The sequence below is a fragment of the Oratosquilla oratoria genome, chromosome 25, assembly GCF_046742065.1.
Source record: "Oratosquilla oratoria isolate Oo_2021 chromosome 25, ASM4674206v1, whole genome shotgun sequence".
Taxonomy (NCBI): domain Eukaryota; kingdom Metazoa; phylum Arthropoda; class Malacostraca; order Stomatopoda; family Squillidae; genus Oratosquilla; species Oratosquilla oratoria.
The window spans coordinates 43,992,557-44,018,068 of NC_134801.1; the positions used below are offsets into that span (position 1 = coordinate 43,992,557).

General features: G+C 38.2%; 1 protein-coding gene across 2 annotated transcripts in view; it reads left to right on the forward strand.

The window, feature by feature from the left end:
- Positions 1-25,512, forward strand: part of LOC143038928 (alpha-1-inhibitor 3-like) — a 194,659-nt gene that overhangs the window by 110,687 nt on the left and 58,460 nt on the right. For both annotated transcript variants that reach the window (XM_076208694.1, XM_076208693.1), the window contains exons 15-16: positions 16,198-16,266; positions 25,312-25,398. In XM_076208694.1, coding sequence (XP_076064809.1) covers positions 16,198-16,266; positions 25,312-25,398 — 156 coding nt within the window. The remainder of the gene's footprint in view (positions 1-16,197; positions 16,267-25,311; positions 25,399-25,512) is intronic.

Below are 25,512 nucleotides of genomic sequence, written 5' to 3' on the forward strand. Positions count from 1 at the left end.
CAGACTTTGCTCAAACAAAAAAAGTAAATGCCCCTCTTCTTATTTGTACTCTGCAATTGGCACGTGCATCAGGAGAGCACTCTCCCACTCTTCACGGTTCACAGCAATGTTCACATCACACAAGCACTCTCTGTGATGCCAAGGGTCCAAATAAAGGAATTGCAGGTTGGCAAAACATTGGATGGGCATTTGTTGACAACTGGGATCGCTTTTACGGTAAGAATCATCTATATACAAGGAACGGGGTGCACTTGTCACCCAGAAGATTTCGGCTCCTTGCTGAATCCCTTGAACGAGAAGTAGGCATCCTACATTTTTTTTTTTTTTTTTAGGGGGGGGGGTAGATTATGTGGGAGTAGGGGGGGAGTATCGGATTATAGTTTAGGCAATAGAAACAGCTCAGAGAGGGACTGTGAAAAGAATCACCAAAGCAGGTGGAAGAAAGATAAACTTAAAGTGTACTATACAAATAGCAGAAGCTTAATTAACAAAATTTATTTGCTGCGAGGTAAAGCAACTTTGACATTATAAAAATCTATTTGAAATTGAATATGAAATATCTTATGGACAGTTCGGACATTATCGGCGCGGTCAGGGGTTGGGACATAACCAGGGGTCAGGTCATGACCATGGGTCAGGTCAAGACCAGGGGTCGGGTCACGTTTGGTAATATGCATACCTTGGGTCAGGTCACTTGGGGGCGGGGGCTCAACAGCCAGGTAAGCTATTTGGATGAAATTTATAGCTATTTAACTGATTTAATTGTTAATGCATAAAATACATTTATCCCCCTGAAGTCAGTACTTAAGAATATTAATACTCCCTAGTGGATGACGGACAGACTGAAACATGAGATCAGAATGAAAAGAGGACTTTATGTAAAAATGAAAAACGGGGAAATACACCTTAAATCAAGATATAACGAAATGGCAAAGCTGGTTAAAAAGAATACACATACAGCGAAATGTAACTATGAAATTAAGGTTGCCAATCAAGCAAGATCCAACCCAAAGGGTTTCTTTCATCTCTACAGAACAAAAAATGAAGAAAGAATAGGCCCAATTAAAAACGATGAAAATGTCACTATAGAATCGGGGGAAAAATGAGTGAGGAGCTTAACAAATATTTTCTCTCGGTGTTTACTAATAAGAGGTTAGATAAGGTACCTGAATGCAATCCGATTTTCAGTGGGGATGAAGAAAGTAAACCATCTAATATCAGCATTAGTAGAAGTAGAGGTAGTCAAGCAGATTGAGAGACTTGAAGCTACAAAATCCTTGGGTCCAGACGAATTTTTTTCCGAGAATGCTTAAGGAGTGTAAATTTGAAATCTGCGACCAGTTAACTGAAATATTGAATAAATCGGTAGACACTGGTTTTGTGCCTACTGCTTGGAGGCAGGCAAACATTGTTCCTGTTTTTAAGAAGGGAGATAAATCGTCTATATGCAACTACAGGCCAATCAGTTTGACATCGGTTATAGGTAAAATGCTTGAATCAATAATAGTAAATAGACTCAGAGAACACATCAAGAGACATAATTTAATTCGTGACACACAGCATGGTTTCTCCAAGGGTAAGTCAAGGATATGTGACTAATCTTCTATCCTTTTACACTAAAGTATATAAGGCGTCAGATAACAATGATAATTACGATGTTATTTACCTTGACTTTAGCAAAGCGTTCGTCAAGGTGCCACACCAGAGACTACTTAAATGAAATCAAAGCCCATGGCATAGGAGGAAAAGTGTTAGAATGGATTAGAGCTTGGATCAGTAACAGAAAACAGCGGGTCACCATCAATGGAGTAAAATCTAGGTGGGGCAATGTTACTAGTGGGGTTTCCCCAGGGCTTGGTTTTGGGTCCCTTGTTGTTCATTAGACGATGGGATAAATAGTGATGTTAGTAAGTTCGCAGACGACACTAAAATAGGACGCCTAATTAGATCAGGAAACGGTGCAGAGATTCTGTAGGATGATCTTAACAAATTGTTCACATGGTCGGAGAATTGGCAAATGAACTTCAATATCTCTAAGTGTAGCGTGTTAAACGTAGAGCTACACAACCCCGAAAATAGATACAGCTGAGTGTGAGAGAGACTTGGGAGTTCTGGTGAGTCCGGACCTGAAAACCAGGAAACGGTGCATTTGTGCCAGGAATAAAACTAACAGAGCATTAGGTTTCATTGCTAGGACGGTAACGAATAGAAGTGCAGAGGTAAGTATCAAACTCTACCTAGCAATAGTTAGACCCATCCTTGACTATGTGGTACAGTTTTGATCTCCGTCCTACAGAATGAACATCAATTCACTAGAATCAGTATAGAGAAGAATGACCAAAATGATACATGGACTCGGAAATTTGCCTTACGAAGAGAGCCTTAGACACCTTAGCTTACACTCTCTGGAAAGACGCAAAGTGCGGGGTGATCTTATAGAGGTGTTCAAGTGCATCAAAGGCTTTAACAAGGGTGATGCAAACAAGGTCATCATATTAAAACAACTGGCCAGGACTCGCAGTAATGGATTTAAACTGGACAGATTTAGATTTAAGAAGGAAATAGGCAAGAATTTGTTTACTAATGGGGTGGTCAATGAATGGAACAGACTTTGTAACCACGTAGTGAGCGCTGAAACTATCAGTTGTTTTAAGAAATGGTTAGACAACTTTATGGATGGGGATGACAGGTGGTGATGGATATGGAGCTGCCTAGTGTAGGCCTTATGTTCTCTTGTGGCCTTCTTCATTCTTATGTTCTTATACCCAACTCCTGATTACCATTGCTTCACCTTGAAGGTGGAACCAGATAGTTCCAAAACATCGGCAACCATCAAAAACTAATTAAGAAATATTTATGAACAAGAAAAGAAGAATTTATATGTATATGTATACTGTATATATATATACATACATACATATGCCAAGGCTTTTTCCCCCTTACAAGGGAGGTAGCCAAAAAGGAAAAGGCATAAAATCATTCCCACCCATTCCATCCCCGAAAACACTCCACACCCCTCCACTCTCCCTCCCATTTTAGCACCTCCTGGATGACGGGTCATCCCTGCACCCTGTCCACTGCCCTGGGTCAGAAGCAGTGTCGCCAGACACAGCACATCCACAGCAAGGCCGCTTCATTAAATTGGCGACTCCCTCTCCATCCCCCCATATAAAGGAGAGGACAGGGAGAAATCCCTTTGGGCTGCGTCAAAATTTTACTCACACACACTACCTCACCCCCCATCCCCCCGTCCATTCCACCTCATGCCTCACAACATCTTCCATATACAACCATTCTCCATTCACCCCTGTCTTCTGTCCTCTCCTGTCCTTCCTCAACAGATATTCCCCTCTTCCCCAAAGCCCCCTTCACCCCATCCATCCATCTCATCCTAGGACGTCCCCTCATGTTCACTCCCTCCACATCTTCACTCATTCTTTCCATGTGTCCAAACCATCCTAATACTCTTTCACCAACCCTATCTCCCAACTCCCTTTCCACCCCTATTCTCCTCCTCACCTCCTCATTTCTCACTCTATCTAGCCTAGTAACCCCCATCATACTTCTCAGACACTTCATCTCAAACACATTCAAGTTCCTTCTCTCTTCCTCTCTTATGTTCCATATTTCTGCCCAACACAGTGCTGTTGGCACAATCACTCCTTCATACAGTCTCCTCTTAGCATCCATTCCCAAATTTCTACTCCTCATTACACTTTTTAATCCACCAAGGCATTTACTCGCTTCTCTCAATCTACATTCTACCTCCACCTTCACTCCACCTTTTCCTGCCACATTTGCACCCAAATATCTAAAACTATCCACTTCCTCCAGTTGCTCTCCCTTAATGCTCACTTCCAGATTACTGCCACTTTCACCCCTTGTACATCTCATCACCTTACTTTTACCCACATTTATCTTCAGCTTTCTTCTATCACACACTCTCCCAAACTCTGTCACCAACTTCCTCAATCCCTCCTCCGATCCTGCCACAAGCGCAGTGTCGTCCGCAAACAACAGCTGGCTTACCTCCCACTTTTCTCCATTTTCTTTAACCATCTCCAATCCCTGACCCACTACCCTTGCATTTACCTTTCACACTACCCCATCCATGTATAAGTTGAACAGCCAGGGTGACATAATGTATCCTTGATGAAGTCCCATCTTTACCTCAAACCACTCACTCTCTCCATTTCTAATCCTGACACAAGCTTTACTATTCTCATAAAAACTCTTGACAGCTCCGAGAAGCTTTCCTCCTATCCCGTATATCCGCATAACCTCCCACAGTGCCTTTCTGTCTACCCTATCGTAAGCCTTTTCCAGATCCATAAAGGCCCAAAAAACATCCTTCCCCTTTCCTATAGCTTTCTCACATATCTGTCTTACCACAAAAGTCTGATCTGCACAACCTCTACCTGTCCTAAATCCACACTGTTCCTCACCAATTAAGGTACTCCCTCTGTTCCTCTACTAATCCTCTCAATCAAGATCCTCCCATAAGCCTTCCCAACTACACTTAACAAGCTAATCCCTCTGAAACTACTACATTCACACTTGTCCCCCTTTCCCTTGTAAAGTGGAACTATACAAGCACTCCTCCAGTCCTCCGGCACTCTACCTTCTCTCCAGCAAACATTAAATAACCTCACCAGCAGTCCACCATCACCATACCTCCTTTTTTAAGACATTCTGCATGGCATCCATCCAGACCAGGTGCCTTACCTGCTTTCATCATCTTAACTGCTGCCTTCACTTCATCCTTCCTTATTTCTCCTCCATTTTCCTCACTCATCACTCTCATTTTCTTAGCATTTCCCACTGCAGCTATCTTTCCCTCCCTATCCTCCTTCACATTAAGCAACTCCCTAAAATATTCTGCCCACCTTCCCCTTACTGCCTTCTCCTCCATTATCATCTCTCCATCTGCACATTTTACCTTTTCTTCTCTACCTATATATATATGCTGAGACATTCTGACAGGTTGACATAAGCGGAGTAGGAAGCACAGGAGTCTTAGTCTTCATTTTATTCCTGACTAATTTTGCAGGTATGCTTTGAAAAAGCATACCTACAAAACTAGTCAGGAATAGATATGTTTATGTGTATACATGTGTATTTACCTAGTTGTATTTACCTAGTTGTATTTTACGGGAAGGGGAGCTATGCTCGTGGTGTCCCATTTTCATATCTCATTTTATCTAAACTATTTTTGAATTCATGTATTGTTTTTGCATACACCACTTTCTCATCTAACTTGTTCCAACTGTCTATTACTCTGTGAGGAAAGCTGTTCTTTTTCACATCTCCTCTATTGCTGTCTTTCTTGATTTTCTTTCTGTGCCCTCTTGTATCTCTATCCTCCCATTTGATCAGATTCTCTCTATCAATGATTTCTATGCCTTTCATGATTCTGTAAATAGCTATCAAATCTCCTCTCTCTCTTCTTTGCTCTAGTGTCTGTATTTCAAGTTTTGCTAGTCTCTCTTCATATGATAGTTTTGAGAGTGTTGGTGCCAATTTTGTAATTGCTCTTTGTATTCTTTCAAGTTTTTTTTATTCATTTTTTTGTGTATGTACATATATGTATATGTACAAGTATATGTACAAGTATATGTAGAGGCACATTTCCTAAAAGAAAAGGCAGAGGCATAAGAGGGGCTGGAGGGCCTCGGTCCAGCTCCCTAAGGTTTGGGTCTTTTAATGTGCGTGGATGTGGTACAGATGAGAGTAAAAGGGAAGAGATAGGTAGTATGTTTGTGAGAAGAAAGATGGATGTGTTGGCTTTGAGTGAAACTAAGCTGAAAGGGAAGGGCGATTGTAAGTTTGGGAGTGTAAGTGGGAGGTTATCAGGAGTGAAGAGAGGGCGAGGGAGGGAAGGGGTGGCTATACTAGTAAGTGAAGAGATAGGTAAACGTGTAGTGGAGTGGAAGGAGGTTTCCTCAAGGATAATGTGGATGAAGGTGAAACTGGGAAAGGAGATGTGGGTTTTTGTAAGTGCATATGGGCCTGGCAGTGAGAAGAATGTAGAAGAAAGGGAGGCCTTTTGGATACATTTAAATGAGTGCATAGAGGGTTTAGGGAGAAGTGTAAATGTAATAGTACTGGGAGACCTTAATGCTAGGGTAGGAAAGGAGCCAATTGATGGAGTGGTTGGGAAATGTGGAGTTCCAGGAAAGAATCGTAGTGGAGAGTTGATGGTGGAAATGTGTCTAGAGAGTTGATGATAGCAAATACAGTGTTTCGGAAGAAAGTCAAGCATAAGTACACATGGGAGAGGGTGGTGGAGGGAGAGGTGGTAGATAGAGCTTTAATGGACTATGTAGTGGTAAATAGGATTATGATAGGAAGAGTTAGGGATGTACATGTGCTAAGGGGAGAGGGTGGGGGAATATCAGATAATTTTCTGGTGGAAGGTAAGTTGAGCGTGGAGGACAGATGGAGGAAGAGGAAAGGGACAAAAGGTAGGGGGTGCTTAGAGTGAACTCTTTAAACAAAGAGGAAAAGGAGGAGTACAAGAGGAAGCTGAAGGAGGAGTGGGAGGGAGTGAAGGATAGAGTAGAGGTAGGTGTGGAGGAGGAATGGGGATGGTTCAAGGAGGGAGTCACAATATGTGCAAAGATGGTGTGTGGAACAAGAAGGTCAGGAGGGAATAGAAGGAAGGATAGTGAATGGTGGGATGAGGAAATGAAGAAGGTTGTAGAAGAGAAGAAGCGAGCTTTCACAGATCGGTTACAAAGTAGGACGAGGGAGTCATATGAGACGTACAGAGAAAAGAAAAGAGAAGTAAAGAAAAAGGTAAAGGAGGCAAAGAGGAGAGCAGATGTAAAATGGGGTAAGAGCATGACAGAAAATTTTGAAAGTAATAAAAAGATGTTTTGGAAAGAAATTAAGAGAGGAAGAGGAGGCGAATCAAGTAGAGAAGAAAAGGTAAAAGGTGCAGATGGAGAGATGATAATGGAGGAGAAGGCAGTAAGGGGAAGATGGGCACAATATTTTAGGGAGTTGCTTAATATGAAGGAGGATAGGGAGGGAAAGATAGCTGCAGTGGGAAATGCTAAGAAAATGAGAGTGATGAGTGAGGAAAATGGAGGAGAAATAAGGAAGGATGAAGTGAAGGCAGCAGTTAAGATGATGAAAGCAGGTAAGGCACCTGGTATGGATGGATGCCATGCAGAATGTCTTAAAAAAGGAGGTATAGTGATGGTGGACTGGTTGGTGAGGTTATTTAATGTTTGCTGGAGAGAAGGTAGAGTGCCAGAGGACTGGAGGAGTCTTGTATAGTTCCACTTTACAAGGGAAAGGGGGACAAGTGTGAATGTAGTAGTTTCAGAGGGATTAACTTATTAAGTGTAGTTGGGAAGGCTTATGGGAGGATCTTGATTGAGAGGATTAGGAGAGGAACAGAGGGAGTAATTGGTGAGGAACAATGTGGGTTTAGGACAGGTAGAGGTTGTGTAGATCAGATTTTTGTAGTAAGACAGATATGTGAGAAAGCTATAGGTAAGGGGAAGGATGTTTTCTGGGCCTTTATAGATCTGGAAAAGGCTTACGATAGGGTAGACAGAAAGGCACTGTGGGAGGTTATGCAGATATATGGGATAGGAGGAAAGCTTCTGGGAACTGTCAAGACTTTTTATGAGAGTAGTAGAGCTTGTGTCAGGATTAGAAATGGAGAGAGTGAGTGGTTTGAGGTAAAGGTGGGACTTCGTCAGGGATGCGTTATGTCATCCTGGCTGTTCAACTTATACATGGATGGGGTGGTGCGAGAGGTGAATGCAAGGGTAGTGGGTCAGGGATTGGAGATGGTTAAGGAAAATGGAGAAAAGTGGGAGGTGAGCCAGCTGTTGTTTGCAGACGACACTGCACTTGTGGCAGGATCGGAGGAGGGATTGAGGAAGTTGGTGACAGAGTTTGGGAGAGTGTGTGATAGAAGAAAGCTAAAGATAAATGTGGGTAAAAGTAAGGTGATGAGATGTACAAGGGGTGAAAGTGGCAGTAGACTGGAAGTGAGCATTAAGGGAGAGGAAGTGGATAGTTTTAGATATTTGGGTGCAAATGTGGCAGGAAAGGGTGGAGTGAAGGTGGAGGTAGAATGTAGACTGAGAGAAGCGAGTAAATGCCTTGGTGGATTAAAAAGTGTAATGAGGAATAGAAATCTGGGAATGGATGCTAAGAGGAGACTGTATGAAGGAGTGAGCAGAAACATGGAACATAAGAGAGGAAGAGAGAAGGAACTTGAATGTGTTTGAGATGAAGTGTCTGAGAAGTATGATGGGGGTTACTAGGCTAGATAGAGTGAGAAATGAGGAAGTGAGGAGGAGAATAGGGGTGGAAAGGGAGTTGGGAGATAGGGTTGATGAAAGAGTATTAGGATGGTTTGGACACATGGAAAGAATGAGTGAAGAAAGACTAGTAAAGGAGGTATGGAAGGCAGATGTGGAGGGAGTGAACATGAGGGGACGTCCTAGGATGAGATGGATGGATGGGGTGAAGGGGGCTTTAGGGAAGAAGGGAATGTCTGTTGAGGAAGGATGGGAGAGGACAGAAGACAGGGGTGAATGGAAAATGGTTGTATATGGAAAGTGTTGTGATGCATGAGGTGGATTGGATGGGGGAATGGGGGGTGAGGTACTGTGTGTGTGAGCAAAAATTTTTGACGCAGCCCGAAGGGATTTCTCCCCGTCCTCTCCTTTATATGGGGGGACGGAGAGGGGGGGTCGCCGATTTAATGAAGCGGCCTTGCTATGGATGTGCTGTGTCCTGCGACACTGCTTCTGACCCAGGGCAGTGGACAGGGTGCAGGGATGACCCGTCATCTAGGAGGTGCTAAGATGGGAGGGAGGGCGGAGGGGTGTGGAGTGTTTTCAAGGATGGAATGGGTATTTACCTAGTTGTATTTACCTAGTTGTATTTTACGGGAAGGGGAGCTATGCTCGTGGGGTCCCGTCTTCATATCTCATTTTATCTAAACTATTTTTAAATTCATGTATTGTTTTTGCACACACCACTTTCTCATCTAACTTGTTCCAACTGTCTATTACTCTGTGAGGAAAGCTGTTCTTTTTCAAATCTCTTCTATAGCTGTCTTTTTTTATTTTCTTTCCGTGTCCTCTTGTATTTCTGTCATCCCATTTTATCAGATTCTCTCTATCAGTAATTTCTATTCCTTTCATGATTCTGTAAATAGCTATCAAATCTCCTCTCTCTCTTCTTTGCTCTAGTGTCTGTAGTTCAAGTTTTTGTAGTCTCTCTTCATATGATAGTTTTGAGAGTGTTGGTGCCAATTTTGTAATTGCTCTTTGTATTCTTTCAAGTTTTTTTATACATTTTTTTGTACTTGGTGACCATATCGTTGCTGCATATTCCAATCTTGGTCTTATCAGGGTGATTAGGATTTTCCTCACCATTTCTTCATCCAGGTATGTAAATGCCACTTTGATTGTTCTTATTAAATTATAAGTTTCTCCAAAAATCTTATTTATATGTTTCTCAGGTGACATATTATTCATAACAATGACTCCCAGGTCCTTCTCATTTTCTACTTTTTTTTATTCCTTCTTCTCCCAAATTATATGATCCTGTTATTCTGTTTTTGCTTTTTCCAAATTCCATTATACTACACTTTTTTGTATTGAACTCCATCTCCCACTTCCTACTCCATTCCTGTACTTTATTTAGATCTCTCTGTAGTGATTCACAATCTTCTTCAGTTTTCACTCTTTTCAGTAGTTTTGCATCATCTGCAAAGAAGCTCATATAGCTTTCAATTCCTTCATCCATATCATTAATATATATAGCAAACATTATTGGGGCCAGAACTGTTCCCTGCGGGACACCGCTTATTACTTCATTCCATTTTGAGTGCTGGTTTCTTATCACTACTCTCATTTTTCTTTCTTGCAAAAAGTCTTCCATCCAATTTAGCAATTTACCTTGTATTCCTCCTTCAGATCCTAATTTCTTAAGCAACTTCTTATGTGGTACTTTGTCAAAAGCTTTTTTTAGGTTTAGAAATGCACAATCAGCCCATCCATCTCTTTCTTGTATTATATCTATTAGCCTTGAATAGAAACATATTAAATTGGTGACGCATGATCGTTATTGTCTGAATCCAAATTGCCTTGGATTTAGTACGTTGTTTTTTTCCAAGTATTTTACCCATCTACTTTTGATAATTCTTTCACAAATTTTTGCTATTGTACTTGTTAGAGAGACTGGTCTATAGTTGGTAGGTTCTTCTTTATTTCCTCCTTTATATATAGGTACTATATTTGCTTTTTTCCAATCTTCTGGAACTTTTCCTTTTTTCAAAGAACTGCTTATTATGCTATGTATTTTGTCTGCCAGTTCATTCCTGCATTCTTTCAGTATCCAGTTCGCTATTTCATCTGGTCCATGCGATTTTCTGACATCAAGATTACTCAAGTGTATCAATATTTCATTCTTTGATACTTCTATTTCTTCTATAGGGGGGACTTTCTCTTTCCATTCAATCTCTTCAGGTTGTATGTTCTCCCTTGTAAACACTGATTTAAAATGTTTGTTCATAATTTCCGCCATTTCCATTTCCTCTGTGTATTCAACTCCCCTTTGTCTTAATTTCTCCAAGTCCTGTTTGTTTTTCAGTTTATTGTTTACAAATCTGTAGAATAGTTTTGGTTGATCTTTACATTTTTCTATGACGTCTTTTTCATATTTTCTCTTTTCCTCTCTGCACGTTTGTACGTATTCATTTCTATAACCGGTATATATTTTCCATTTTTCAGGTCTTCTGTCTTTTTTCCATCTGGTCCAGGCTTTGTCTCTTTTGTCTTTTAACTCCCTACAACTTTTGTTGTACCAGCATTTTACATATTCTTTTTCTTGTTTTCGTCTTGGGACATACTTTTCCACTCCTTTTTTGTAAATTTTTGTCAAAATATTCCATTTCTCTTCCACTGATGTTTCTTCTTTGTATAATCCTTCCCAGTTTTCTTGTTGAAAGAATTCTCTTATTTTATCAAAGTTTGTTTTTTCATACATCATTCTTCCTTTTCTATATTGTTCATTTCTTTTGATATATTTTTCTTCATTAAGTTCCAGTTCAATCAATATGTGGTCACTTTTACATATTGGTGTTTTATATTCAATCTTGTCCACTATTTTAGGTTCTGATGTGATTATTAGGTCTAGTCTCGATGGTTCTTCTTCATTTCTATACCTAGTGTTCTCCTGTATCCATTGTGTCATTGTGTGGTCAATAATCATCTCAAGTAGAGCGTTTCCCCATGAGTTGTCTCCACCCTTTACTGTCATTTCTTCCCAGCAGATTTCTTTGCAATTAAAGTCGCCCATCATAACTATTCTTCCTCCCTCTTCCATTATCTTGTTTAATGTTATCTTTGTGTCCTCTAACATACTTTTATGTTCACTCTCCTCCCATGAGGCTGTTTTTGGAGGCACATAATTTATCACAAACTTTCTGCTCTTCTTATCTCTGTCTTCCACTTCGATCATAATCATCTCTACTGTATTCTTTCCATATATGACACCTTTCACGTTTATATCCTTCTTAGTCAGGAACATAACTCCACCCCCTTGCTTTTTCTCTCTGTTTCTAATCCAATAATTGTATGCATCATGTCCTACACTGTTGGGTGGTAGTGGGCCTTTTAATTTTGTTTCTACAATTCCCATTATGTCCGGTTCTTTTTCCTTCAAATAATCATTCAGCTCATTCAATCCTGTTATTAATCCATCTATATTTGTGTAAGACACTCTTAGTTTTCTGCCACTTCCATTGTGTTCTCTGTTTCCCTTATGTTTTTCTTTTGTATGTCGAACTTCCTTAGTTTCATATTCACTACTCTCCAATAGAATGATTTTATGCCTTTTCCATTTTGGCTACCTCCCTTGTAAGGGGGAAAGAAGCCTTGGTATATGTATGTATATGTTATGTATATGTATATTAGGGTGGAGTGAAAATCACCCAAATATATTTTTTTCTAAATTTTCATTTACTTGAGTTTTTAAAAAGGTGTCATTTCACTAAAAGATCAATATGCCAAAATTATATTTCAATAAAATATTTTCATGATCAACCACCAGACGTCTTAAGTTTACCATTATTCACGAATTGGCCCTAAAAATTTTTATTTTCATTTCTAAAGATTTAAGGTTGTAATAGAACCTTATGCAATTTTCTTTATTTAACCCTGCTCAGGTAAAGCTTTTTTGGGGAAACGCCTCAGGTAAAGTGGGGTCTGACAGACCCCCCCCAAAAAAGAAAAAAAAAATACTTCCTTTGCATTTAGTGATATAGAAATCAAAACATATGTACTTCAACTTATCTTCTTCCATTTACATGCTTGAAAGTGACTATAATTGTTAGAAATATTTTTTAATGAAAATTAAAAAAAAATTATGAAAAATAAGGTATTGCTGACTTTAGAGGGTACTTGACTGAAAAAATGAAACATGAAGCGGTTGGTCATCATCATTTTGTAGAGACCAATGTTACAACTATCTTTAAGTAAAAACAGAACCGCAATAAATTATTAATAAATGTGTTTAAAAAAAACATAAAATCTGAAAAAATCAGGGGCAATTTTTTTTACCCCAAACAGGGAAAAAAAAAAAAAAAAAAAAACTTTCACTGCATTTAGTGACATAGCAATCAAAACATATATACTTCAACTTATCTTCTTCCATTTACATGCTTGAAAGTGACTATAATTGTTAGAAAGATTTTTTTATGAAAATACATTTTTTTTTTTATGAAAAATAAGGTATTGCTGACTTTAGAGGGTACTTGACTGAAAACAGGAAACGTGATGTGGTTAATCATCCTTATTTTGTAGAGACCAATGTTCCAACTATCTTAGGGAAAACAGACCCAAAACAAATGAATAATACATGTGTTTCATAAACCATAAAATCTGAAAAAAAAATCGGAGGTAATTATTTTTACTTTGTGATACTGAAGAATCTAATTGCTGTCATTGCAGATGGGGGTTGAATGTTCCTGACACACTGATCTTTTGCAGTGTAGGTAATAGTTACCCGGAATAACGACAAACAAAAGAAAAAAAACGAAATGATAATGAACTATAATTCCCTAGTAAACACAATTATAATGCATTCCAAATGATACCATCACCATCGAAAACAAACAAAATTGAAACGAAGCTAAATGAAATTCAACATATTAGTCATAAAAAATGATAAAAAAGAAGAAATTATCATTTATCCATAAATATAAGTGATAAAACATTTATATGACATGAAAAAACCTCAGGCAAAGTTGGGTCTGACAAACCCCACGCTACTCACACCTCAGGTAAAGTGGGGTCTGACTGGCCCAAAAGCTCTATAAAGCTTATATAGAGCAAGATTCAGGAATGGCCCTATCACCCCCTTAAACTACTCCACTCGTCAAGAAGGTATAGGGGAGAACATATCTATATGCAATATATTAGTATATCAAAAGTAAAAAACAAAAAAGCATGGGGTCTGTCTGACCCCACTTTACCTAAGAAGGGTTAAATCAGAAATTTTTTTATGGTAAATATTTTATTTTTCAAAAAATACATCAAATGATAATAAACATAAGATTATGTCTTTTCTGTTTATTTCTTATGTCATGCTCTAAGCTCTGTTTTTGAGTTATTACGTTAAACTCTAAAATAGAGTTTGAATAATTCCTACAATCCAGAGTCTCAGAGGAGAATTGCCCCTTTTATAGATACATCCACTATGCCAGGATAAAGAAAGAAGATACACAAAATCACCAAAATATTTACTAACATAACTATTGAGAATATCTCTTACTTACAAGTACCAACAATGCACGGAGGTTGGGTGCGGAGAGAGCAGCGTGGGTGACCTCACCCCCTGATTTATACCCCAACCGCACAACACAAGTGCTATTGCCCAAATGCCAACTTATCTTAATATACATTTCCTATCCCTATCCACCCAACTCCACACATCCATTACTTCCTTTATTTATGCATGGAGAGGGTTTACAATAATTCCCTAGCTTAAACCTTAACCTACAAGACAATGAGGTAGAAAGGAGGGGAGGCACTACTTCGCCTTCTTCTTCTCGATTCACGCGCCCCTTGACCTCAGCTAGCGGGCGGCGTTGGCTTCGTATCACTCCGCCGCTTGCCTACGAGAGCTTTCGCGCGCGTTCCAGGTCAACGGCCTTAGCGGACAAGGAGTCATTGTTCATTCTCACCCCCATGGGGCTATGGTGGTCGAGAGAGAGGACGCCGTCTTCACCACCGTCGGACTTACGCTGATCCACATTTGGTCCGTTTTATGGTCACACAAAGGGGTAGCATAACACAGTGTAGTTATGCTCAAGGAATAAATATGTCACATCACGAGTATGAACCCAGTGTGACGTGACACTTACTTACTATTATTCTAATATTAAAGTCTGAGTTATGCATAGTTATTGATGAATTTAGAATATATAGTCACACTTTGAATCAAACTTTGACATAAGTTGGCAAGAAGCAACATGAGCCCGAACAAATCCATCATATATCAATGAATAAAGAAAAGATAACACTGAGGCATTACTGTAAATCACGTACAATGTTCAAAGATATAGTAGAGCTCACTGTGGGATGCTGTATCCCTTCTCCTCAGTTAACCACTTGAAGTGAATATTACCATTGTGTAGTTTATATAGTACATAGATTTATAACACTCACCGCTTATTAATATAGACCAGCACACAACCTCCAAGCTCAATAACTCAAGCCTAACTGCAAGGCAAAACATGTTATCTGCCCAGCTACCACAAACCTCACATAGCCATTGAACATGTTAATACTTAAATATGCTATATGGTTAAATAGCTGGTGATCGATCAAGAAATACTTTATTAATATTATGATTTCACGTGGTTGGTATCATATAATTTTGACACCTTTTTCACTCAAGCAAAAAAAAAAAAAAAAAAAAAAAAAAAAACCACCCTAATGTATATGTCTACATACTGTAGTATATGTACATGCATATGTTTATGTTTATGTATATACATATGTACATGTACAAGTTAGATGAGAGGGTAGTGTGTGCAAAAACAATACATGAATTCAAAAATAGTTTAGATAAAATAAGATACAAAGATGGGACACCACAAGCATAGCTCCCCTTCTTGTAAAATACAACTAGGTAAATACAACTAGGTAAATACATGTATCACAGAGAGCCTGCAGTCTAGATGAAAGAAAAATTGGGAGACTGCTAACTTCTATATTTCAGCTGTTTACTGCACCCCTCTTCAGGAAAGGTACAAGATAGGTGAAATGGTTAGAGAAATATATAGTGCTTTGTCACTGGAGGAAGATATAAAAGGAACTCAGACAGCCTACATGACAGGCCAGCTGACCTGGATCAGGGGTCACATTCAGGGTCAGGAAGAAGATAATTACAGTACTGACAAGATCACTCACTGCCAAACATGCAATAATGTCTGGAGACTATTGTCCTTTTGAGATGTTAAAACTATGCATAAAGCAATTTATAACATTACTAAATAACATAGTCTTTATCGTTTTATCAAAGTCTTTCTGATGTTACCCGATGATTTTATTAATGCCCTCCATGGTGTCTATGATTATTGTAATATTGCTTGCAAAGTATAATGTAAATTTTCTAATAAATTACCAGATGTGATTAGGATAATGATGAAAAGTAACACTAAAGTAAATTGTTTTATAAAGAAAATTCTTATTCTATTTTCTTATTTCGTTATTCTGCTAGCTATATATTGATTTCATCCTGAATTGTTCATTTCAAAATAACTCGTGTATTACCAAAAATTCACATTGCAAAGAACCGTCTTGTAAAATTTGTGTATCTTGCTACTAAAGTCCCTCTTCTAGAAAGTCATATTGCAAAGAATTGTCTTAAAAAAATGTGAATCTTGCTTCATTGGTCCCTCTTCATGATATAAAATTTCTTTTCATAAGTTTTGTAAAATATCTATACAGTGATACAAGATGATGTAATTCTTATGGATAGGCAAGATCCAGAATGTGCACATGATTTAGCAATAAATGAATAATTTCAAAAACCCTTATTCTTCATTATTTTCTGTTGAGCTGTGTGACTGCTACATATTATATGACAGTACCATCATGATCTTTCTCATATACTCAGAGCCTGAGCCAATACTTCTTCCTTTTGTGACAGGCACTTCATCTGAAAACATACCCATAGGCTTCCCTGAAGATGACACCGAAGAAACCACCACTTCTAAAGGTAGGCTCTCAATTTCAAACCTAATTGTAAATCATTTCATTAGTTTGTTTTGCTAAAAAAAAATACATAAATCAATTGTTTTCAAATATATTTTCTGGTAGTGCCTTCTGACTTAAACTTATTCCCTGTGGACCCCTCATAGCTGTCATTAGAAAATATTTTGTTATTTACATTTGTTTTAGAATGTATATAAATTGTAGATGTATTACAAGACCTTTTCCCTAAAAGAATGTTAGATGGATATGTTAGGGATGACTGAAGATTATCTGGAAGACTCCGGAAGAGATGTGAGGGCAACGTAAAGAGTGATCTGGAAAAATGAGGGTTAGTAAATTGGGAAGACTGGAAACACAAAGCACAAGACAGTGAAAGATGGCGATAACTTATGACAGTAGTCAGGATTCTACAAGAGGACTAAGGACCACTAGAGTGAGTGAGTGAAAATATAAGCGGCATGACCAGATCTAACATCCAGCATCACTGACTAGCTGTGAGGATACCTTAGCATCTGAGTTCTTTGAGATCTTTCATGATTCCCCCAAATAACGGATTTATCATCACTGCGACACTGCTTCTGACCCAGGGCAGTGGACAGGGTGCAGGGATAACCCGTCATCTAGGAGGTGCTAAGATGGGAGGGAGAGTGGAGGGGTGTGGAGTGTTTTCAGGGATGGAATGGGTAGGAATGATTTTATGCCTTTTCCTTTTTGGCTACCTCCCTTGTAAGGGGGAAAAAGCCCTAGGTATATATATGATGTATGTATGTAGGAAGGCTTATGGGAGGGTCTTCATTGAGAGTATTGGGAGAGGAACAGAGGAAGTAATTGGTGAGGAACAGTGTGGGTTTAGCTCAGGTAGGGGTTATGTAGCTCAGATTTTTATGGTAAGACAGATATGTAAGAAAGGTATAGGAAAAGGTAAGGATGTATTTTAGGCTTTTATGGATCTGGGCAATTTTAGGGAGTTGCTAAATGTGAAGGAGGATAGGGAGGGAAAGATAGTTGCAGTGGGAAATGCTAAGAAAATGAGAGTGATGAGTGAGGAGAATGGAGGAGAAATAAGGAAGGATGAAGTGAAGGCAGCAGTTAAGATGATGAAAGCAGGTAAGGCACCTGGTCTGGATGGATGCCATGCAGAATGTCTAAAAAAACGAGGTACAGTGATGGTGGACTGGCTGGTGAGGTTATTTAATGTTTGCTGGAGAGAGGGTAGAATGCCGGAGGACTGGAGGAGTGCCTGTATAGTTCCACTTTACAAGGGAAAAGGGGACAAGTGTGAATGTAGTAGTTTCAGAGGGATTAGCTTGTTAAGTGTAGTTGGGAAGTATTATGGGAGGATCTTGATTGAGAGGATTAGGAGAGGAAGAGAGAAAGTAATTGGTGAGGAACAGTGTGGATTTAGGACGGGTAGAGGTTGTGTAGATCAGATCTTTGTGGTAAGACAGATATGTGAGAAAGCTATAGGAAAGGGGAAGGATGTTTTTTGGGCTTTTATGGATCTGGAAAAGGCTTATGATAGGGTAGACAGAAAGGCACTGTGGGAGGTTATGCAGATATATGGGATAGGAGGAAAGCTTCTAGGAGCTGTCAAGAGTTTTTATGAGAGTAGTAGAGCTTGTGTCAGGATTAGAAATGGAGAGAGTGAGTGGTTTGAGGTAAAGGTGGGACTTCGCCAAGGATACGTTATGTCACCCTGGCTGTTCAACTTATACATGGATGGGGTAGTGCGAGAGGTAAATGCAAGGGTAGTGGGTCAGGGATTGGAGATGGTTAAAGAAAATGGAGAAAAGTGGGAGGTGAGCCAGCTGTTGTTTGCTGACGACACTGTGCTTATGGCAGGATCGGAGGAGGGATTGAGGAAGTTGGTGACAGAGTTTGGGAGAGTATGTGATAGAAGAAAGCTAAAGATAAATGTGGGTAAAAGTAAGGTGATGAGATGTACAAGAGGTGAAAGTGGCAGTAGACTGGAAGTGAGCATTAAGGGAGAGCGACTGGAGGAAGTGGATAGTTTTAGATACTTGGGTGCAAATGTGGCAGGAAAGAGTGGAGTGAAGGTAGAGGTAGAATGTAGATTGAGAGAAGCGAGTAAATGCCTTGGTGGATTGAAGAGTGTAATGAGGAATAGACATTTGGGAATGGATGCTAAGAGGAGACTGTATGAAGGAGTGATTGTGCCAATAGCACTGTATGGGGCAGAAACATGGAACATAAGAGAGGAAGAGAGAAGGAACTTGAATGTGTTTGAGATGAGGTCTCTGAGAAGTATGATGGGGGTTACTAGGCTAGATAGAGTGAGAAATGAGGAGGTGAGGAGAAGAACGGGGGTGGAAAGGGAGCTGGGAGATAGGGTTGATGAAAGAGTATTAGGATGGTTTGGACACATGGAAAGAATGAGTGAAGAAAGACTAGTAAAGGAGGTATGGAAGACAGATGTGGAGGGAGTGAACATGAGGGGACGTCCTAGGATGAGGTGGATGGATGGGGTGAAGGGGGCTTTGGGGAAGAGGGGAATATCTGTTGAGGAAGGACGGGAGAGGACAGAAGACAGGGGTGATTGGATAATGGTTGTATATGGATGATGTTGTGATGCATAAGGTGGAATGGGTGGGGGGATGGGGGTGAGGTAGTACTGTATGTGTGAGTAAAAATTTGACGCAGCCCGAAGGGATTTCTCCCCGTCTTCTCCTTTTATGCATGGGGGGATGGAGAGGGGGGTCGCCAATTTAATGACCGGCCTTGCTGTGGATGTGCTGTGTCTTGCTACACTGCTTCTGTCCTAGGGCAGTGGACAAGGTGCAGGGATGACCCGTCATCCAGGAGGTGCTAAGATAAGAGGGAGGGTGGAGGGGTGTGGAGTGTATTGAGGGATGGAATGGGTGGGAATGATTTTATGCCTTTTCCTTTTTGGCTACCTCCCTTGTAAGGGGGAAAAAGCCTTGGTATATGTATGTATGTATGTATCATCACTGCCTCCTTAGACATTGGAAAACCTTTTCACCCATGTAAATCCTGACTGTATCATTAATTTGATTTTGAATAGAGCCTGCCATTCCAAGGACATCTTACCCCTCACCATATCTGAAAAAACGAAGGATGTGTACAATGAAAGCCCCCTTTATCTGCCCTAATGGTCAAATGTGCACCTAAACAGATGATTTAGCAATGGGCAGCCCCATAGTAGTGCTACCTGTCAATTTTTACATGGAGACCATCGAAGATGAGCTCCTAACCTAGAATTGTACCTTGGATGTGATTAGAATATTTGATTTAAGTATAAGTAAAAGGGTAGATATAATACAATCTTTGTAATGCACAGATTCTAATGTATATACATTGGTGATATCAACGTGCATGTAAAAGATGTGAATTCCAAGGCCTTAAGAATTGCTGCATGGATGTCACTACTTCAGTCTTATACATAAAGAACCCAACAATCGTCCCCACACTTTCCTTGATGTTCTTGTCACTGGGCAAGAAACAGGATTCCTAGCAAAGATTTACAAAAAGACAACAAATACCAGGCTCTGCTCAAACGAAAAAAGTAAATGCTCTTCTTCCTATTTACACTCCACAATTGGCGCCTACATTAGGAGAGCACTCTCCCACTGCTCATGGTCTACAGCAATGTTCACATCACACATGCACTCTCTGTGATGCCAAAGGCCCATATAAATAATATGCACAGCTCCTGATGACTATTGCTTCACCTTGAAAGTGGAACCAGATAGTTACAAAACGTCGGCAACCGTCTAAAACTAATGAGGCAATATTTATGAATAAGAAAAGAAAATTTTATATGTGTATGTATATTCATATATATATGTATACATATATATATATATATATATATATATATATATATATATATATATATATATATATATATATATATGTACAAGTATATGTATATGTAGAGATATGTGTTATGTATATGTATATGTAGAGATATGTGTTATGTATATGCCTATGAGTATGTCTACTTACATATGTCGATCTATATAGTATATGTACATGCGTATGTTTATGTTTATGTTTATGTATATGCATATGCATATACATATATACATGTAAAAGGAGAAGGGGAGGAATTACTGAGGGAAATGGAAGGAAATGAGGAAGGAGAGGACTTGGTCCAGGCAGGCAGACGCCATGTAAACAAACGCTGACCGGACCAATTTAGTGACAATGAAGCTTCTAACAAAAATGTAAAGATTAGAAACATAGATATGAGGCACAATAGATGGTGAGGATGATAATTTCCATGGATTTAATGAGGGGGGGGGCGGATACCAACCTCCCCCGACTGGCAAGACTAGAACAAAACTTGAACAAATGACTGAACATTGGGAGAATAGGTTCGGTAGAATGTTAGAAATTGCGCAAAAGGTTGAAAGATTGGAAGAACTGGAGAAGGCGAACAAAAACTTAACTAAGGAAATAGAAGGACTAAAAAGACAGTTAAAAGAAGTAAAAGAGGAGAATGAAGAATTAAAGAAGAATAATAAAGACAACAAAGAAGCCATAGCTAAAGAAGCTAAGGGTTGGAAGACAATCCAAGAAAACAGTAAAGTTGCATTTACTGACATAATTAAACAGCAAATGAAAGAACAAACTGAAAACTCTGTTATTAAAGTGATGAGACAAAAGGAGAATATAGTAAGAGACTTAGCAGATAAAAAGAAATGTATAATTATATTAGGAATGGAAGAGAAACACAACCCAGATAGAACCACAAGAATCAATGAGGAAAATGAAAAAGTAAGCAGATTACTGTACTAGAATTAGTTCAGGAAGATGAACCTGAAATCATGAAACAAATTGAAGAGAAATTTAGTCTCGGAAAATATAGAACAGATAAGACCAGACCAATTAAGATTAAATTCAGGTCACAAACGACGGCAGAGAATATCTTATCAAAAACAGGGAAACTAGCAGCAGATGAACAATATAAAAAGGTATGGATAAAAAGGGAAATGAATAAAGAGGAAAGAGAGGAAGAAAAAATGAAAAGACAACAAGCTAAGGGAAAAAACGAGAACAGAACAGAGTCAGAAAAAGAGAAATTCTATTGGAGAGTAGTGAATATGAAAGTATGGAAATTCGAAATACTAGAGAAAAACAAAAGGGAAACAGAGAATACAATGGAAGTGGCAGAAAACTAAGAGTGTCTTACACAAACATAGATGGATTAATTACAGGATTGAATGAGCTGAATAATTATCTGAAGGAAAAAGAACTGGACATAATGGGAATTGTAGAAACGAAATTAAAAGGTCCACTACCACCTAACAGTGTAGGACATGACGCATATAATTATTGGATTAGAAACAGAGAGACAAAGCAAGGGGGTGGAGTTATGTTCCTGACTAAGAAGGATATAAACATGAAGAGTGTCACATATGGAAAGAATACAGTAGAGATGATTATGATCGAAGTGGAAGACAGAGATAAGAAGAGCAGAAAGTTTGTGATAAATTATGTGCCTCCAAAAACAGCCTCGTGGGAAGAGAGTGAACATAAAAGTATGTTAGAAGGCACAAAGATAACATTAAATAAGATAATGGAAGATGGAAGAATAGTTATGATGGGCGACATTAATTGCAAAGAAGTCTGCTGGGAAGAGATGACAGTAAAGGGTGGAGACGGCTCATGGGGAAATGTTCTACTCGAGATGATTATTGACCATACAATGACGCAGTGGATACAGGAGAACACTAGGTATAGAAATGAAGAAGAACCATCGAGACTAGACCTAATAATCATATCTGAACCTAGAATAGTAGAAAAGATTGAATATAAAACACCAATAAGTAAAAGTGACCATATACTGATTGAACTGGAACTAAATGAGGAAAAATACATGAAAAGAAATGAACAATATAGAAAAGGAAGAATGATGTATGAAAAAACAAACTTTGATAAAATAAGAGAATTCTTTCAAAAAGAAAACTGGGAAGGATTATACAAAGAAGAAACAACAGTGGAAGAGAAATGGAATATTTTGACAAAAATTCATAAAAAAGGATTGGAAAAGTATGTCCCAAGACGAAAACAAGAAAAAGAATATGTAAAGTGCTGGTACAACAAAAGTTGTAGGGAGTTAAAAGACAAAAGAGACAAAGCTTGGACCAGATGGAAAAAAGACAGAAGACCTGAAAAATGGAAAATATATACTTGTTATAGAAATGAATATGTACAAGCGTGCAGAGAGGAAAAGAGAAAATATAAAAAAGATGTCATAGAAAAATGTAAAGATCAACCTAAACTATTTTTCAGATTTGTAAACAGCAAACTGAAAAACAAACAAGATTTGGAGAAATTAAGACAAGGAGGAGTTGAATACACAGAGGAAATTGAAATGGCGGAAATTATGAACAAACATTTTAAATCAGTGTTTACAAGGGAGAACATACAACCTGAAGAGATCAAATGGAAAGAGAAAGTCCCCCCTATGAAAGAAATAGAAGTAACAAAGAATGAAATATTGAAACACTTGAGTAATCTTGATGTCAGAAAATCGCATGGACCAGATGAAATAGCAAACTGGATACTGAAAGAATGCAGGAATGAACTGGCAGACAAAATACATAGCATAATAAACAGTTCCTTAAAAGAAGGAAAAGTCCTAGAAGATTGGAAAAAAGCAAATATAGTACCTATATATAAAGGGGGAACTAAAGAAGACCCTACCAACTACAGACCAGTCTCTCTAACAAGTACAATAGCAAAAATATGTGAAAGAATTGTCAAAAGTAGATGGGTAAAATATTTAGAAAAGAAAAAAAAAAACAATGTGCTAAATCCAAGGCAATTTGGATTCAGACAATAACGATCATGCGTCACCAATTTAATATGTTTCTATTCAAGGCTAATAGATGTAATACAAGAAAGAGATGGATGGGCTGATTGTGCATTTCTAGACCTAAAAAAAGCTTTTGACAAAGTACCACATAAGAAGTTGCTTAAGAAATTAGAAACTGAAGGAGGAATACAGGGCAAACTGCTTAAATGGATGGAAAACTTTTTGCAAGAAAGAAAATTTAAAGTAGTGTTAAGAGACATACACTCAAAATAGGATGAAGTAATAAGCAGTGTTCCACAAGGAACAGTTCTGGCCCCAATAATGTTTGCTATGTACATTAATGATATGGATGACGGAATTGAAAGTTATATGAGCTTCTTTGCAGATGATGCAAAACTGTTAAAAAAAAGTGAACACGGAAGAAGATTGTGAGTCACTACAGAGTGCTCTAAATAAAGTACAGGAATGGAGTAGGAAGTGGGAGATGGAGTTCAACACTAAAAAGTGTAGTATAATAGAATTTGGAAAAAGCAAAAACAGAATAACAGGATCATATAAATTGGGAGAAGAAGGAATAAAAAAAGTAGAAAATGAGAAGGACCTGGGAGTCATTGTTATGAATAATATGTCACCTGAGAAACATATAAATAAGATTTTTGGAGAAACTTATAATTTAATAAGAACAGTCAAAGTGGCATTTACATACCTGGATGAAGAAATGGTGAAGAAAATTCTAATCACTCTGATAAGACCAAGACTGGAATATGCAGCAACAATATGGTCACCAAGTACAAAAAAAATGTATAAAAAAACTTGAAAGAATACAAAGAGCAATTACAAAATTGGCACCAACACTCTCAAAACTATCATATGAAGAGAGACTAGAAAAACTTGAACTACAGACACTAGAGCAAAGAAGAGAGAGAGGAGATTTGATATCTATTTGCAGAATCATGAAAGGCATAGAAATTATTGATAGAGAGAATCTGATAAAATGGAATGATAGAAATACGGAAAGAAAAACAAGAAAGACAGCTATAGAAGAGATGTGAAAAAGAACAGCTTTCCTCACAGAGTAATAGACAGTTGGAACAAGTTAGATGAAAAAGTGGTGTGTGCAAAAACAATACATAATTTTAAAAATAGTTTAGATAAAATGAGATATGAAGACGGGACACCACGAGCATAGCTCCCCTTCCCGTAAAATACAACTAGGTAAATACAACTAAGTAAATACATGTATTACACAGAGAGCACACAGTCAGGATGTAAGAAAAACTTGGGAGAATGCTAATTTCTATAATTCGGCTGCTTACTGCACCCCCCTTCAGGAAAGTATAAGACAGGCAAAGTGGTTAGAGAGATATATAGTGCTTTGTCACCAGGGGGAGATAAAAAAAAAAAAAAAAAAAAAAAAAAAAAAAACAGACAGCCTACATGTCAGGCCAGCTGACCTGGATCAGGGGTCACATTCAAGATCAGGAAGAAGATAATTACTGACAATGTGACTCACTGCCCAACATGAAATAATGCCTGGAGACTATTGTCCTTTCGAGATATTAAAACTATGCATAAAACAATTTGTAACATTACTAAACAGCATAGTGTTTATTGTTTTATCAAAATATTTTTTATTTTACCCGACAATTCTATTATTGTAATATCACTTGCAAAGTAAAATGCAAAATTTCTAATCCATTACTAGATGGATTGTGAATAGAATAATGATGAAAAGTAACACTAAAGTAAATTGTTTTATAAAGAAAATTCTTATTCTATTTTCTTTTTTCGTTATTCTGCTAGCTATATTTTTATTTCATCCTTCCTGAATTCTTCATTTCAAAATAACTCATGCATTACCAAAAATTCACATTACAAAGAACTGTCTTGTAAAATTTGAGTATCTTGCTCCTAAGGTCACTCTTCTAAAAAGTCATATTGCAAAGAATTGTCTAAAAAAAATTGTGCATCTTGCTTCATTGGTCCCTCTTCGTAGTATAGAATTTCCTTTCATAGGTTTTGTAAAATATCTATACAGTGATACAAGATAATGTAATTCTTAAGGTAGACAAGATCCACAACGTGCACATGATTTAGCAATAAATTTAATCATTTAAAAAACCCTCATACTTCATCATTTTCTGTTCATTGAGCTGTGTGACTACTACATATCATATGACAGTGCCTTCATGATCTTTCTCATATACTCAGAGCCTGAGCCAATACTTCTTCCTTTTGTGACAGGCACTTCATCTGAAAACATACCCATAGGCTTCCCTGAAGGTGACATCAAAGAAACCACCGAGATTCCAGAAACCACCACTTCTGAAGGTAGACTCTCAAATTCAAGTCTAGTTATAAATAATTTTATTATTTCGTTTTGTTTAGAAAATATATGAATCAGTTGTTTTCAAAGAAATTTTCTGCTGACCTAAACTTTTTCCC